This window comes from Python bivittatus, unplaced genomic scaffold, assembly GCF_059951505.1.
Source record: "Python bivittatus isolate LINGU-HERP-01145 unplaced genomic scaffold, Pbiv_v1 ctg000980_np1212, whole genome shotgun sequence".
NCBI lineage: Eukaryota > Metazoa > Chordata > Lepidosauria > Squamata > Pythonidae > Python > Python bivittatus.
This window is the reverse complement of record NW_028277125.1, coordinates 9,793,272-9,811,150: the sequence shown is the minus strand read 5'-3', so window position 1 is coordinate 9,811,150 and position 17,879 is coordinate 9,793,272. Positions and strand designations below refer to the sequence as shown.

The 17,879-nt window shown below is 39.2% G+C and overlaps 1 protein-coding gene across 1 annotated transcript; it reads left to right on the top strand.

Moving 5' to 3' along the window:
- Positions 1-2,160: 2,160 nt before the first annotated feature.
- TTC14 (tetratricopeptide repeat domain 14) lies at positions 2,161-17,370 on the top strand. Its single transcript, XM_007443337.3, has 12 exons — positions 2,161-2,395; positions 3,500-3,624; positions 5,386-5,585; positions 6,283-6,367; positions 6,473-6,602; positions 7,693-7,845; positions 8,279-8,350; positions 8,778-8,897; positions 8,983-9,105; positions 10,224-10,341; positions 11,567-11,676; positions 16,059-17,370. Exons 1-12 carry the CDS (start codon positions 2,250-2,252, stop codon positions 16,981-16,983), a joined length of 2,307 nt encoding a protein of 768 aa, XP_007443399.2. The 5' UTR covers positions 2,161-2,249; the 3' UTR covers positions 16,984-17,370.
- Positions 17,371-17,879: the final 509 nt, after the last annotated feature.

Sequence of the window (17,879 nt, the reverse complement as noted above, 5' to 3'; positions counted from 1 at the left end):
GTCTTTCAGAGGATATTCCTCATTTCACCCAGGTTATCTTTATTTTCTTTCTGGGCAGGTGGGCGCGTTTCTAAATAAAGTTTGGGCTGCATCTATTTAACATTTTAATGTTATTAATGTCTATAGGGTCCATATTTCTTCAGAGGCATTTTTGGAAATAATGCTAATTTATTTATTTATTAAACCAATTTATATAGCCGCCCATCTCACCACAGGTGACTCTGGGCAGCGTATAACAAAGCTAAAACAGTCAATAAATACATTAAAAATATAAAAAGCAAAATAAAACAGAGAATAAAAAGATGTTAAAAATAAGGGAGCTCCCTCACTAATTCCCCTGTCCCCTGGGGTCCCCAGGCCTGCTGGCGTAACCAAGTCTTAAGAGACCTCCGGAAGCTCAACAATGATGAGGCCAACCTCACCTAATGGTCATCAGGTCTGGAGGTCTTTGGAAACTGAGGACATTCTTAGATGGCTCCACTATGATTAATATTCTCTCTCTGTGTAGGGTTTGTATATTTAAAATTTAAAAAACTTTTTGATGATGTTGTATTTTAATAATCACTTTTTATCTTTTATAATGATTGTTTTTATCTGTTACAGTATTTAATTTTTGTACGCCACCCAGAGTCGCCTTGTGTGAGATGGGTAGCTATATAAATGTGATGTATAAATAAATAAATAATGCTAAAGACTCCCCTTTTGCTTGGAATATGCAGAGAGAAGAAAGGAATGACTAAGGAGAAAAAAAGAGGGCAGCGAGGGAAGCACTGAATGTGAAGGAAAGCAGGAATGCAAGCTTGGTGCTTCGGATAAATTAGAAAATGGTCTTAGGGTTGGGTTTTAAAAGAACAGCAGTTTGATTTTTTTCTGTACTGTTTCTGAAGCTTCTGCTTGTGCATATATGAAGATTCTCAGTCTTTTGGCTAAAATCAAAGGGTAGTGTAGTGCTGTGAATTTCTCTGACTGAAAGAAAAAAAAATTGAAATGGTATAAATACCTAATAGGCAAGGAAATACACACATCTTCTACTCTATGCCACTATGTCTTGGCATGTCTCCCACAATTATGTTGTAAATGTAACAGATACTCCTCTACATCCACAGTAGTGTGACATTAAGTCAGCTGTAATGGCACAAATCCTCCTACTTTGCTGCCTCATAGATGCAGCTTCGCTATAAGGTTGGAAACACTGATTCAAAACCCAGAATGCTGCACCTGGTCAATGCTGATAACAACAGGATAAAAGCACTTGTTCCTGTATTATGCAGAATAGAAGTTTCCACAATTGTTATGCAAGCAGGTTGACACATGCATGATTACATCATTATGCACAGCATGGAGGTTTGTTGTGGATGTTACTGGCTGGGCAAAAGAGCTGGTCACAGTCCCACTTACCACCTTCATATCTTCATGCTGATGTATTTATAAACAGATTTTTGCCTCATCCTGCGTGTCATTATCATGTTACGACTTTGTATGCTAAATCCTCCGCTCCAATCATCCTGTCAGTTCTTTCTAAGCTGTCACTCTTAAGGCTGTCAGGGAATGTGACTTTGCAGGCATTCCCATGGACTCCATGGTGCTTACTCCCAAGTAAACCTCCCGTCTTGCTCGACTCCTAGGGACTTCATGGGCACATCCCTGTTGTTTCCCTGAGAGGCCCGACACCTTACTTCGCCTTCAGAGACCAGCCAAGGCCAGCCAGGCGTTGGGCATTATTTCAATTAGCAGTCCTTTGCCTAAATTAATGCTTCTTCTGTACTTCTGTCTTCCTAGCTACTACTTCCTACTTCAGAAGTGACCCATTTGGAGGGCTTATATAATGGAATCGTGCCACGCGCTCAAGCCAGAAACAAATCCAACCAAGCTAAGCATGTTGTGTGAACGCATCTGCTAAGGGGTTACACCACTGTCTCTCAACCTTGGCCATTTGAAGATGTGCGGACTTCAACTCCCAGAATTCCCCATCCATCCAGCAAGCATATTGCGTGGCCACGGCAAGAAACACGCGTCACCAGCCGCTCTTCCCCTCAGGCCTTTTCCGCCCATTCTTAGCTAGCCCCGCCCCCCTTCGCAGAAGGCGGCACGCTGATAGTACGCCTGCGTCAACCTTCGCTCGCGGAGCGGGGACGGAAAATGAACTCTGAGAAAGGTTTAACTTCCGGGTCAGGGAAATCGGTCTGCGTGAGGGGAGGAGCTGCTGTCGCGTAGGGTGCGGCGGGCAGGCGATAGACTGGCTGAGACAGATGGAGCGGGACCTGCTCCGCCAGGCACTCGGCTTCCACGGGCCCCCGCTGCTCTCCCTTCTCCATACCGAGCAGCACGACAATCCTGATTTCCGCGGCCTGCTCCCCCCCGGTGGGGGCGGCCTGGAGTCGCTGTCGTCAGCTAGGTGAGCGAAAGTCTTTGGCCCCGCCCTCGCTGTGGAGGGAGGGTGGGGCTTCGCGCGGAGGGGCGTGTCCCTGAGAACGTTGGGGCGGAGGATCCTTGGAGTCGAGTCAGTTCTGCTCGGTGGCGGGTGGTTTACTTTCTCTGGAGGCGGATTGCTGCAAACTTGTTTTCCGGAGCCGTTCTCAGCCCTGGGCCTTGTAAGGGAGCGATAATGAACTACCTTGGACCCCGTGCAAAGTGAGGGTGCCTCTGCACATATACAGAGTGTAATGTCTGTTCACAGTAATGCCTCGTCTTATATGGAGGCACAGGACTGGCAGGTGAAGCTTCCCAGGTAACTCATGCAGGTTCTCCTTATTAGATGTTTAAGGTCACCCAACTGAACCTGCTTTTAAGCAACCTTCATTCTGTCAAGTTTGACCGTGGATCCGTCTTGTTCTGAATCTTTGATGGTACCTGGCAGCGGTTTCCATTTTTCACACTGCTTTTTTTCTTAATTTTACCTGGAGATGCCATGGTTAAAACCCAGGACTCTCTATATATACTTAATAATATACATAATAAGTTCCCTATTTTTTCTACAAATTTACCACTGAAAACAAAGTACGATCATCTCTCCTCCTTTCAGTTGATTGGATTTGTAACACTGCACCCTAGATGTTAGTAGGTATTAATTGCCAGGTACTAAGTAATTGCATTCTGTAAGCCTGTTGTCAGAATTCTAAATCTTAATGAATTCTAGATCTTGCTAGTAAACAAATTTGATGAAAGCTAACTCTAAATAAACGTGGTAAGTGTTGTAATGTACAGGTGTAGGCTTTATGGAATCAAGCAAAAGCACATGTTTTGTGAGATTCTGAATGTCTGATTAGGCATTCTTATCCAAATAGCCGGATATGAGATAATATATTTTGAGGGCAAAAATGCCTCAAGGCAAAATCAAGTTGTTGGTTTATAATTACAAAGAAACAGCTGTTTGGAATTTACTAGAAACAGCAGTTTTGAATAGGCTATACTACTCTTTATAGTTTTGCTTTAGTTATAAAATAAATTGCCAATTCCTTGTTCAAGAAAGTATGTTTTCGGGGATTTTAATCTGTTTCAGAAAAGAAAGAGGGATTGAAAATATTGAGATACAACAGTTCATTTCAAAAAAAGCTGATCTTCTTTTTTCTCATTCTTGGAAAACAAATGTGCCAATAGTAAAAGATGGAAATGAAGATAATGAAGGTAAGAGAATGAAATTAGATAACGGTGAGATGTGTTTATGACTGTGCATCTTATGATCAGTGCTTGGAACTGGAGATGTGAATGCCGAAAAAAGAAAAACATTGGAGCATTTCATTGCACAGCTGAAAAAGAAAACCCTCACTGAAAGATTTGCTATTTCAGGGGGTGCTTGGTTTTTTTTTTTTTTTTTTTTTTGCAATATGAAAAGATAAACACTAAAAAAAATTGAATTAAAAAATTAATGAGTGACAAAAATAGCTGAGTAGAAAAATAAAATAAAAATAGCTCTGTACAGTGTGTGCTCATATGTATACATTATGTGGATATGTGAACCTAAAGAAAAATACAAAAGTTTTAAACTCCATATTCAGTATTGCTGTCCAGAGTGACATTTATACAAACAAAAATAATCAGAAGAAAATTGTTAACTGTAGCTAATAAATGATGGCCAGATTTAATAAAATATATCTTTCATTATAAGATTTTTAAAAACCCTTGTTGTGTTAGTAATGGATTTGGCTATTTTTTATACTTTTAATTCTATTTGATATATGAATAGTCCTCATTTAGTGGCCACAGTTGGGACCGGCAACTTGGTTGTTAAGTGAACTTGCTAAGTGAAACACTGGCTGTGCTTAAGATGTTAACTTCAGCTTTCCTTTGCTTTACAGACCTGTGAAGGTCATAAAACCGAGGGTTGGTCGTAAAGTTACTTTTTCATCACTGTTGTAACTTCGACCGGTCGCTAAATGAGGCAATTGCTGAATGAGGACTACCTGTGTATATATAAATAATTGTAAGGCATTCAAATCCCTTTTGGAATTGAATGGTGTATAATTTTCAGAAATAAATAAAAAACTAGTGGATGATTTTTTCCCCCATTTTCTTCAACTTTTCCACTATAACTTTTCCACTGTTTAATTGGGTGTTATCCCTGCTCATTATTATATATACTAGTTTTGCTTGCAACTTTTCCAGTGCAACCTAGAAGGATTACAATTTATACTGTGCAATACGAGTGGAGTAGAGTATTTTCAAAGTCAGTTTCTAATGACTTGCTGAACTAGATTGAAAGGTATTTGTGCCATGAAGAGTCCAACCAAGTTCAAATTTGAAATATTTTCAATTGTACTATGCTCTAATCCAGTAGATATAATTAGAATAATAAAAAAGGAAACATAAGAACTTGGTTAGATGGACTCAGAAGCCTATCTGCTCCCACAGTGTCTAGGTAGCTGTCTGTATGAAAGTCAGAAGCAGATCTATTCTAGCAGTATTTATTTATTTTATTTTATTTAGTAAACTTGTCCCCGCCCATCTCCCCACAATGGGGGACTCTGGGCGGCTTACATCAAATTAAAATCATAAATACATGATTAAAAGTTATAAAAAAACCACACTTACAGAGGTAAAAAGAGATTAAAAGATCCAAGAGGCCAATAGAGGCCACACCAGGCCACTGAGGGGCTCGCCAACCCCATTTCTGACATCCTCCCTCCCCGCTCCAGTATAGATGATTGTATAACACCCCCTCTAATGTTTTTATATAGCCATCATGGTTAGCCGGTTGCTATCTTGCAATGTCAGATATCATAGTTTCAAAGCATGCCTGTTCAGAAGTAAGCCCATTGAATTCAGTAGGACTTGGTTCCAATGGGACTGGAAATGATTTGCATAAATGACGACTACCATTTAACTATCTGGCAATAACTGTACTGTTTTAGTACTTAAAACTTTTTTTTTAATTTGCATCCACTGAAGATTATTATGCTATTATGCCACCATTGGAGCAGTTTATGGAAATTCCTAGTGCAGAGAGGAGAGAGCTTTTTTTCCGGGATATCGAACGTGGAGACATAGTGATTGGAAGGATTAGTTCTATTCGTGAATTTGGCTTTTTCATGGTGCTGTTCTGCCTGCGAAGTGGTGTTGTTCGGGAGATTGCAGATTTAGAAATCACGGTAAGTTGAAGAAGTTAATATGCAAGTTATTGCAGAGGAGATGTAAATTTCTGAAACGATCCTTTTTTTGCCTCATGTGCAACTGAATTGGCTGACTTGCTTAGAGAAAATAAAAGGAACTCTGATTCAGACCCTTTGTGTATTCTTGCCTTGCAAGCTGACAAGTAGATATTTTGTGCCTCAGCAAAAATGTCCTTTCTTATATTCAAGGGTTATTTTAAGGTTATAAAAGCCTTGAACTGAATCGTGTAGTGGTTGGGTTGCATTTTTGATCAAGTATGCCCCATACAGTAATCCATGTGGGAGGTAACCTAGAGTAGAACCTCCTGATCCAGGAAGGGGTGCAACTGATGTACAACACGAAGTTGCACAAACTGTCCATTAGACTTGGTAAGAATCAGCTGTAATTTCTGTTGATCAAGTCCTTATCAGACTGGATTTATGTTAGCATTACTGCTGCTGCTGCTGCCCCTGTCCCATGTAACATGGCATAGAAGTTTTATATCGAATACAAATGGGATAACACCACATAGGATAAGAATACCCTTCTCCCAAGTCATTCACTCAGACTTTGAGATTAAAGCTGTAGGAGGTAATGCTTCCATACAGATGTTCTGCAAATGTTTAGTATGTCTTTGTGCAGTGCAACTGAGTATGTCTACCCCTAATTTTTGGAGTTACATACTTTCTGTTTCAGGCTCTTTGTCCATTAAGAGATGTGCCTTCCCAAAGCAGCCATGGGGATCCTTTATCATACTATCAAAATGGTGACCTTATCCAAGGCAAGTATATATCACTCTTAGATTTGTCCCTGCACATTTACATTGAGCACATTTGGCAGGGCATTCTGCTGTTTAAGTCTGGTCTTTTTCCCCCCACTTTAATAGCTGCAATCAAGGATATTGATCGCTACCATGAAAAGCTCAGTGTATCACTACACAAGTCTGCTCTGTCTCCCAGCCTAGCAAATACCAAATTAGGAGTAATCAGCTCAGAAGATTTGCCTCTGCATTATAGGTATGAAACTGAAATGAGGTATACTTTTTTTGTGTAATTTAAGTAAACCCTTTTGATATATATTGAGCTTTTTTTTAATATAAAAGAAATACCTTTATTGACAAGAATAGGGGATTAATTTCATAGCACTGACTGCCTCTGTTGTATCAGAGTGTTGATACAATATTTGAGAATAACATGTTTCAGAATAGGCATTGGCTTCCCATTAAAATAATTTAGCTTTGGGCATTCCAACTCCTCTCTATATTTTTAAATACATATTGTCACTCATGTATGAGCAATCTATTTATTTGCTAAGAGAAACAGAATGGGAATCACTAGATACCATGTCTCTTTGTATCTAAATGCACTGGTTTTTATATAAATTATCGGTCATGTTGGCTAGTATTGCTGATGACTGCAGTATTAATTACTAAGGCTGCTAATTATATCACATTGTTGGTCTCTTATACCCCAACTGATTGTTGCGGTCCCTCAGAGATGGACAGTGAACATATCCAAATTGGAAAATTTTACTTTCCTACTTTTTGACCTTTCAGGAGTGTAGCTTCTGGGGGTTGCAGCCAGTACCTCCTGTGCGACTGGGCTACCTAAGTTTGATGTGAGAAATATTAGATGGTTCAAGACACATAACTAATAATTGCAAATTCAGAGCATTCAGAAGTATAATTTCCTCTCTATTGTCAGATCTAATTGCCCTCTGATAGAAGCACATTACTTGATTGAGACCCTACAGTGTATAGGGTTCCCCAAAGCAGGATTCCCCAAAGTGGTCAGTAGTGACCTGCAAGGGTCAGTGGGACTACCCAAGGGGTTGATGCTGTTGTTGTTATATTATTATTTCATAGTACTAATAATTAAAGAATATTACATTATTTTCATATAATTGTTTGGGGGTTGAACAATCTGAAACTTCATGAAGGAGTCGATGAGCTGAAGAATTTGGGGACCCCTGATCTAAAGCAGGATGAGTTTTACTTCTAACCTTTTCATAGTATTTCTTCTTATGTTGGTAATAAAACAGAGAAGATGAACAGAGAAGATATTCTTTTGACTCAGTGTTCATGATAGTCTTTTTGTTTGTTTTCAGGCGGAGTATTGAAGTAGCCAGTAGTTTGGAAACATATGAAAAAGTTTTGCATAATTCTTTGGGCTTTGCCAATCCAGCTGTAGTGGAGTTTCTGGGAAGCAAATTAGGACTAAATGAATCCAGCCCTCCCTCCTTAATGAGAGGACTACAAAGGTATATAAAACATCTCACCCAAAATGTCATTCTCTTAATGATGAGTTGGTTAAAAACGACATTTCCATCACTTGCTGGGGGAAAAAAATGCAAAAAACTACTCTGTGTTAATCACTGCTTCAACTATACTACAAAACAAAGCAAAGTTTTATACCACTTAGAGTATGAGCACAATCTAATCAGGCGGAAACACCATATTTATTTATTTGTTTGTTTGTTTGTTTATTTATTTATTGGACTTGTCCCCGGCCATCTCCCCACAATGGGGGACTCTGGGCAGCTTACATCAAAGCTAAATTTGAGGCAATTTAAGCTAAAATAATTTAATTAACATTCCTAACTGTAGAATTAGATCTAATAGATTTGTTATTCATTTGGATGGGCTGTAAATAGGTTAGCTGGTTTATAATAAAATGTTTGGCTTTTTTTCCAGCAAAAATTTCAATGAAGAGGATTTTGCTGTTGCCTTGAGGAAAAGACAGTCTGCTTCATGGGCCTTAAAATGGTACACACAGCTTTGTTTTTATTACCAGATATTTCCAGAAGTTTGGAAAGAACCATCATTTTTCTTCCAGGCAATAAAAGCCCCACCTAAAGTTTGGGGGCAGATAATAGTTTTGCCATTCAGCCATTTTAAACATTTATGTGATGTTAAGAATGGTGTGACTTTACTAACAATAATTTATTGTTCAGTCCTCCAGCTATAGGCTGATGATAAACAGTAAACTTTAATTCCCCAAAGATCCTCCTTGTTATTATCTTTTTGAACTTTGATTTTTAAGCAGTTTTGGAAAAAAACTGAAAGGCTGATAGGGAAAAGTGTTTGTACACTTGTTGGTGTTAGTTTTTATGTAGTGATTAATTGATGTGCATTCGTAATAAAGATATATATTAGTTTACTGAAAATTTAATTTTACTAATTTTATTTTTAGTGTAAAAATTGGTGTTGATTATTTTAAAGAGGGCCGCCATGTTGATGCTATGAATGAATACAACAAGGCATTGGAAATAGATGCCCAAAACGTTGAAGCCTTAGTAGCCCGTGGAGCACTGTAAGTGTGTGCTTTGTGTCTGCAACCCAATTATTTCATGAGCAAATGAAAAATAGATATTCTTACAGTGTTTTTTTTCTTCTAGATATGCAACAAAGGGAAGCTTAAATAAAGCAATTGATGATTTTGAAATTGCTTTAGAGCAGTGCCCTACACATAGAAATGCTAGAAAATATCTTTGTCAAACTCTTGTTGAACGAGGAGGCCAGTAAGTGTTGCCTTTTGTTCTGTTATTTTATGCCAGTCAATTTATGGTTTCTCTTTTCTGTGCATTTTATTTCTCTTTCTCTCATCTACATTTTTATGCCTGGCTAAAGATAAAGAGCAACTTTGGTAGACCTGTTTGTGCAGCTATTTCAGGAGCACAGCTTGATATGAAATCATCTGCTCACCTCCCACTTATATCTGCTTCCTCTGTTTACTGCCATCTGTTTTGTTCTTCAAAATAAAAACAGCTGATCAGCAAGCCAGTTAAGTGTGGGCTGGTTTGCACGGCAATCAAGTGTATATAGAGGTGGCCCAAAAATTGTGCTCATCAGTGTTTCCCTATCAAAGTAGAGGGAAGTATTGAATGGATGCCAAAAGATCCTGGACCCTCTAGCCTTCAATAGTTTTATTAATGAAGGAGATAAGGAGGTAAAAGAAATATTAACCAAATTTTGAGATGCAACAAAGTTGGTTAAGAACGTAAGAACAACTTTGCTGGGTCAGGCTGAAGTCCATCTTAGTCTGGCATCTCGTTTCTGTCAATGGTCAACTATATACCTCTAAGACATTCACAAGCAGGAGACCGAGACATATTTCTCTCCTACTGTTGTTTTTCCAAACTAAAGTATCCCAAACATTCAGGTCTTTTCTTGTAGGGAAGGTGTTTGAGCCATGTGATCATCTTTTCCAGCCTTATTATATCCTTTATCAAATGCAGTGAGCAGAAGGGTACGCAGTACTCTAGATGTGGATATAACATTGTTTTGTAAAAGGGCATAATGTTGTTGAGAGTTTTATTTTCAGTTCCTTTCTTAATGATTGCCTGAATGGAATGTGCATTTTTCACAGCTGCCATAAACTGAGTCAGCATCTTCATTGCTCTATCCACTATCTGCTATCCTAACCCCAAATCTTTTCCATGGTTAGTGACTGACACCTGAATATACACTGGTTTGATAATAGTGCTTGTGAAAAGGAATTTTGATTAATAGTTGATGTATACAAATACTGCAGTACAATACAGCTGTTAAAAAAGGAATTTGCAAATTTAGAACAGAACAGCAATAAACCTTGCATAATAAAACTTCAGTTTCACATGTGCTAAAAATCATTTGTCAGGTTGGAAGAGGAGGATAAGTTGTTGAATGCTGAGAGTTACTACAAGAAGGCTTTAAACATAGATGAGACCTTTCAAGAAGCTGACGATGCCTTGTTGAAGCTTCGTAAGCAGATACAGGTGATTCTTTACTTTCTCTTAGTTGACTAAGGTAAATCATCAAAGTAGTATTCGAGAAGCAGTTATGTGTTGGTCTTTTTTTTCTTGTCTGCAATCACTTGTGCTTCAGGAATCATTTTGTGTCAATCAAAGCTGAATGTTTCTATCTCATAGGGTCATGGTTGGGGGTCTCTGACTGGGTACAGACAAGTGGAATATGCAGCACTGAAGCACTTGAATTGCAGTCATAATATAATTTATAAAGATTTGTGACCTAAGCAGTTAGTTGGCATACTTTCAAAATTTGCTAACCACAATTTTGTGGATCACAGATTTTTTTTTAATAAAATGCATATTGAGAAGAGACTGAGGGTCACTCTGTATGTGCCTGTCTCCAACATTTTCCTTCTGTGAGGTGAAGAGATGTACGTGTGCAAAGTCTAGGAATCTATGCCTTTTTATCAACATCTTTCCATTTAACATGACAACAAAAAGTAATTGATGAATGGTAGTGTTTTAGTAAAAATGAACGTGTCCTCTTTTGCTCTGCTTTTCTTGGTGGGGATCACCCATTAGAGCTGCCCTCTAAGCACGCACATACAAAGTTTCCTTAATTTGCAGCTGAGGCTGACAGGCTGTTCTCCTGTAATACTGATGATATGTTTTTCTCCAATGCATTTTCCTCTGAACTGGAACTGTTGCTGCGGTGTCTGACCTCTGGTGCTGCTCATCACCAACAACCCATTGGAATATGATTACGTGTGTAAACTGTGCATCAAACTGGGCTGTGATACCGTTGCCAAATGGTTTGTATTCATACATGGCCCTTTTCAATTCTGTTTTGATGGGAATCACATTTTATGTATCAATGCAATAATGGCACATTCCTTGATTTCTATTTGGTTGATTATTCTTTATGACCAACTATTTTGCTGGTTGCTGTATTAATCTTCCATTCGTACTTCCTGGATTGCTAATGTTGGGTTATGGATACCAATAACCTGTCCTTTTTCTTCTTCTTGCCTTTTAAAATTTGGGCTACAAACTACAATTTGAACCATAATACCGTACTCATTCATCCCTATGCTTAACCATCCTTTGTAATATTTTTTCCTTTAATGTTTCTATTTTTGCACATGGTTCCTTTGGGATTTCTATAAATTGTGTATCTGTTTGGTGGGTTGGGATGGGACACATACATTATAACTTGCTAATACAATATTTTTGATGTTGGGATTTAAAAAAGAAATCTCTGGAGATCAGAGAGAAACAAGCTGCAAAAGAAGAGAGACAGAAAGAAAAGAAAGTAGAAACAAGTGCAGAAAAACTGCGTAAACTCTTAAAAGAAGAAAAAAGGTAACCTTTTTTAATCTGTCTAGTGTTTCATGCCTGTGTTTCCATAGAGCTTCCCTTACACAAACCATAGAGCGATCTGATTCTGTAAGTATAGTAGCAATTCTTTGTCGAAGCTGGTGCTGTGTTTGTTTTCTGATGTGAATTTTTTCCTCAGTGTTATTTATTTATAAAGAAAATACTGCATGCAATTTACAATGAAAGACTAGTTCTAAGGCAGTGTTTTTCAAACTTGGCCACTTTAGGATGTGTGGACTTCAACTCCCAGAGTTCCCCAGCCAGCATGGCTGGCTGGGGAATTCTGGGAGTTGAAGTCCACACATCTTAAGTGGCCAAGTTTGAAAAACACTGTTCCAGGGCATGGCTTTTGAATGTTTTAAGCCCCTTCCAAAATGGAACATGATTGCTGGGTAGGTTGAGCGTGTTGGATGATTTGGTTCAGTCTCAGAGCACTCTGATGCTGGAGCCCAAGAGGCTGTGCTTTGTGTAGTTTTTCTGGCAGGAACATTTGCAATATTCTGTTCATTCCTAGTTGTCTTGAATCTTCCCAAAATAAATGAAAAGCTTGGAGTAAATAACTCTACAGTGACCTCTGTTCAAGAGTGTTTATATAAAGCAGGCCCAGTATAGCTTGAGTTTGGCCTAAGGGATGGACCAACAGGTACCTCTCAAAGAAAAGCTCTTTTGCACAGTTCTGTGAAAGTCAGAAGGGTTCTGAAGTGATGCATTTAAAATCCAGTCGTCATTTCTTGCAGTTCTCAAAGTCACCTACTTTGTATTCTTTCAAGAGACGGCACTGTCAGTTGTTTAAGTAGGTGGTTTTATACAGCTGGTCTTCGAAGCCTATTGTGCATACTCCTCCTTCATACTAAAATAGAGACTTCCAATCTTAATAGAGAGAACATAGAACCAGAAAGCTGACTGAAGTCCTGATATTAAGAAATTGCCTAAATGAAAATATTCAACAAGATATGATGGATATATTGTTATATGAAACATGGTTATGAAAATAGCTTGCAAAATATTGCACAGTGATGCAGAATAATATATTTTTAAAGAATTTGAAGATTTCCCCCCCCCTAACTTAAGTACTTATTTTTGAAATAACTCTTCTGTTTACCCTTATCTAATGAAAATGTCTACATGACTGAAACAGCTATCTTTAGGAGTCACACAAATTTAGGCACAGTCTTTATTGCCATGAACTGTCATTTGTTAAGTATTTGTATTGCTTTAATGTATAACAACAATGAAAGAAAAACCAGACCCCACAAAAATACAGAGAAGAAAAAAAAAGAAAACTAGAAACATTATATATAGAGAAAGTCTTTTTCTTTTATACTGATAGCGAGTTTAGCACGTCATCAATCCAAGACTGTAATCCAGGGGTTGCACTGTCTTTCTGATACTTTAGAATAATTGTTTTGCTTCACCCCATGTTTGGTAAATCTATAGTTCTCCATATATATTACATTTTGTATATAGCTGAAAAATATGTGACACTATATTAACAGTGAACATACTGGTACATTTTGCTAATTCCATTATTTTCAATAACATCTTCTGTTTTTATCAGTAAATGTTTCTAAGTAATTTACCAAATAAAGGGGTCGATGGATGGTGAATTTCTAGGATTCTTTCTTTTATATTTTTGTTTCATTGTTGCTTCCTATTGCCATACAATATTTTTAAATTCTTCATTGATATGCAATGCATTAGGTATGTTTAAGGACAAGCTATTTTGTATAAACTATGTCACAGTGCAAATTGTTACTCTGGATGGTTCCTTAATATCAGAACTATTTCTTCCTTCTCTGTTTTATTTTTTATTTTTTTTGTACATAATGATACCTGAGAGTTTAATCTCTTGTACTGAAGTTTTAGGCTGTCACTGAAATTGTTGGGTCTTTCCACTGGTTCATGTTCAGGTAGTCTTCAGGTTACATCCATTTGTTCAGGGACCATCCAAAGTTACAACAGCACTGAAAAAATGGACTTATGACCGGCCCTCACACTTACAACTGCTGCAGTGTCTCCATGGTCACATGATCAAAATTTGGGCACTTGACAATCGGCCCACATTTACGACCATTACAGCATCCCGTGATTACATTCTCCTGCTCTGCGCGAACTACCTCTGCTACAACTCCCCCCAGCTGCCTATCTCGCCCCCATCTCTGCTCTTTTGGCTACCCAGCCAGCATGATGAAGAGGCCATTGTATTCTGCTGCCACTCCCAGCTGACCTTTGTCTTCTTTGCCTTGCCTCCCCTCCCCTCCGCTGGGCTCGGTGATGCTGGCCAGCCTCAAGTTCCACAGCGCAGGGGCTCTGTTGGCATTGGGCTTGCCTCTGCCTCCCCAGTTGATGGGCTCCTGCTGGGCCAGCCCCGCTTCAGCAGTGTCAACCTGCTGCGGAAGTGCCCCTGCCTTGCTGGCCAGTGGGAGGGTTGCACCAGCTGGCAGTGGCATGTGGCAGTGGGCTGAGACTGTTGAAGCGGGGCAGGCCCACCAGGAGTCCGGTGGCTGGTGAAGCAGTGGCGGAGGCGAACCCAGTGCTGACAGAGCCCCTGTGCTGTATGGCTTGAGGCTGGCTGGCATCAGCTCAGTGGAGGGGAGAACAGGTGAAGAAGACAATGAAGGTCAGCTGGGGGCGGTGGGGGTGGCAGGGGGCAGCAGCAGGTAATAGTGGAATATAGCAGCCTTGTCATCTCAGCCATGCTGTGCAGGGTGGCCTAAAGGGCAGATATACAGCAGGAGATAGGTGGGTGGGAGGAGCTGAAGTAGAAGCAGTTTGCGAAGGGCAGGAGAAACATGAGGTCCTCGTCAAATGACCACCGGGACTGCCGTCGCTAAGCTGCATGGTCACATGATGTTTTGCTTAATGATCGCTTCACTTAGTGATGGAAATACTGGTCCCAATTAAGGTCATAACCCGAGGACTACCTGTATGCAGATTCAGAGGATTTGCATATGTAGATTGTAATAGAAGAAGAGCTGTTACATTCTGGAGTTGTAAAAAAATCCATTTAGGGCAAAGAAACAAAGTGTCTCTCTCGTTTTAAAAGAGTTGTTTTGTTTGTTGATATAGTGCCATCAGCATATATGTCTTTTTGGTCTTATGAGAGATTATAATATAAATCAGCCTCCCTGTTTTGTGCCATGTATACAGGTTGAGACCACAACTCTGCAAATTTCAAGTTTAGTGAAGGCTGATTTAATTAATATGATTAATGAAGACAACCAGGGGAAGATGGGGGGGAGCAATGGATAAATGTAGGCTGCAAAATTTCACATCTTTGATTTTAGATACTTTTTATATAAGGATTAGGGGATTAAGAAAACCTTTGAATGGGAGCAGAGGCTAGGCAAAATGCCTTACAAACTGGAGTTATCTGTTTTTTATTAGTGGCAAAAAGTCTTGTCATTTTGTAATTTGAAATTTCCTCATGAAATGTATTAGTAAAGAGGTTTGTATGGTATGTACATATGCTTTATTATTAGAATGTAGTGTAGAGTCCCTGATAGGAAATGTTGATCTCCTGGAGGACTCTGTGTAGTAGAAATATGAAGTCTGTGGAATCCTTGGTGCTCTCTGAGCTTGGTGGTTTGCTTGTAGACATCTGACTACCTGACTAGGTAACATCATCAGTGCTAGTGAGAGTGGGGTTTGCTGCCTGTTTATATATAGTAGTTGCCAGTGTTGGTGGGGGTATGGTTTTCTCCTTGGTAGTTCCTTGATTGGGGTATTGTTTTCTGCTTGATTATTTGGTGTTAATCCCTGCTTATTTGGGTGTTGGCTGGTAGAGAGGATGTGTTCTGGTCTTTTTGTTTCCTTCATAGCTTTTTTATTGTCTCTTTTGAATGCTGTGTAAATATGGTTTATTTCTATGTGTCTATTGATGGCTGATTTGTCTGAATGCGAAGCTTTCAGTAATTCCCTGACGTTTTTGGATTTAGCTTGATCTAGGATGTTCACAGTGGCAGGGCACACACTGGCAGGGCAAGCTACTATTTATAAACAGGGAGCAAACCCAACACTTACTAGCACTGATGTTACCTAGTCAGGTAATGAAATGTCTGCAAGCAACCAAGCTCAGAGAGCATGAAGGACTCCATAGTTCAACCCTGAGCTACGTATATTTTCTTCTATATGAAGTCTAGCACCAGTTAGTTGAATTTCCAGATATACCTGCTTGAAAACTTTTAAAACTAATTTGTATACTCATTTAGTTGAAAGAAACCCAGAACTTTGTCCCTCTAGTTAAACAATGTCCTCATATTTTACCTGTTGATACCCAAACTTTTGTTAGCTCAGCAGCTGCACCTTTTGCACACCCCCATTATGAAATTTAAATACAATGCCTCATGGTTAATTAAAACTTTTAGGTTGAAGAAGAAAAGAAAAAAGTCAACTTCCTCTTCCTCCTGTGATACTTCATCAGATGAGTCTGCCTCCTCCTCCTCCTCCTCCTCCTCCTCCTCCGATAACAAAAAGCGCAAGAAAAGGAGTCGGAACCGGTCTGAATCCTCACACGGCTCTAAAAAACACACATCTAGGATGTTTTCACATTCGAGTAGGAAAGAGGACAGCTATTCTCCTCCCGCCAATACCTCTGCTTCTTTCCTTAATCAAAAGCATGAAATGGAAAAACTGCTAGAGAGGCAAGACAGGCTAGCCTATCAGAAACCTGAGGTAAGAGACAGAGAAGGGGATTATGTGTTTTTGAATACATGTACCGAAGATGAGCTCTATGGAGGTAAGTTTGAAGATGACAGGGATTCTCGGTATAACTCCAAGACTCAGGCAAATAGTAACAAAACTGAAAAACAGAGGAGATCAGACAGAGCTTCCTCTGATAGGAGGGACAGTACAGGTTCCTACCACAGGCAGTCTGATGACAGAAATAAGGCAAGTGATTCAGGAAGGCTGGAAAAAGAACTTGGGAGGAGGGAGGGTTACCGTAAATTCAGCCCAAGCCAAGCCAAATACTCCACATCTCCCACAGGGTCCGATTACTCATCGAAATCTGTTGAACATTACAAACAATATACCAGCCGATGGATGAATGAACCTAGTAGGTATAATGCTGACGGTAAAGCTGAGGTGGCGTGGATTAAAAATGAGAAAGAATCCAAGAACAGGGAAAGAGAAGCTTCACAAGCCAAGGGAGTAGATGAGGAAGCTATGCTGAATGGTAAAGGACAATTCGGGAGTGGTGCTAAAAAACAGCTGCCTCAGAACTTACTCAATATATTTAATCAGATTGCTGAATTTGAAAGGGAAAAAGGAAGTAAGCAGAAAAATCAGTGAGTTAAAAAATTAAGTTGGATAGAGTAAAATATCTGCTTTTAATCACTTGACAAGTCTATACCCCTAAGTTTTTGTTTAAGTATGCTTGTTAGGTATTGATTTGAACAATGATAAATATGCAAGAGTTGTATCATTTTTTAAAAATTGAATTCCTTATGCTGTTAGGGTATTAAGGTATGGTGGTGTGCCTGGCTGAACAACCCTTACCTATTAAGACTGCCACCTGTGCTATCTGGCATCAAAATTGCACTTTAAAAGATTTTTTTCCAAGGTACAGATGACTGTTACTTTGTATTGTTAATAATATAACCATGTATTGTTAAAATAAATTAATTGAAATATTTTTAATGTATATCATTAATGTAAATAGTCTGTCTTACTATTAAATTTTTTACAAAAAAATTACTGCTTCCCAAATTTTAATTCAGAACTTACAGAACAAGGGTACCTGGTGCAGTAGTTGCGCCCAAGGAAGACTCTGCTAGTGCTAGTCTAAAGACCCAAGATTGTATACTCAAATGTGTGCATGTGTTGCATTTTTCCTGTACATCCCATGTTTTCCTGACTGTTCTGTTAATAGAAAGAACAGAAGAGACAAGGAGTCAGGTTGGCTTCTGTAGGAAGAACCTCTAAAAGGCCACATGGAGCTATTACTTGCAGCCACTGAGGACAACAGTTGGGAGCTTTTGCATAATAAGCAACATGGCAGGCCTAGGTGAGGGAGGGAGTGCAGTAGGGTGACCCAGATACATTCAACGCGTAAATGTTACGGGGAACTAGTGCTCTGCTTACACGTGAAGCTCAAAGATGGCTTTATGGCCCTCTTCTCTACAACAGAACCAGCAACTCTTAGTAGGTGGTGGTGGTAGTTTTATTTATTATGCTTTTAGAAGAGC

Excerpts from the sequence above, each read along its gene's own strand:
- TTC14 (XM_007443337.3), top strand. The coding sequence starts at position 2,250 with ATGGAGCGGGACCTGCTCCGCCAGGCACTCGGCTTCCACGGGCCCCCG. Across the intron at positions 5,586-6,282 it reads TTGCAGATTTAGAAATCACG|GCTCTTTGTCCATTAAGAGA; the intron begins GTAAGTTGAAGA and ends TTTCTGTTTCAG. Across the intron at positions 6,603-7,692 it reads GATTTGCCTCTGCATTATAG|GCGGAGTATTGAAGTAGCCA; the intron begins GTATGAAACTGA and ends GTTTGTTTTCAG.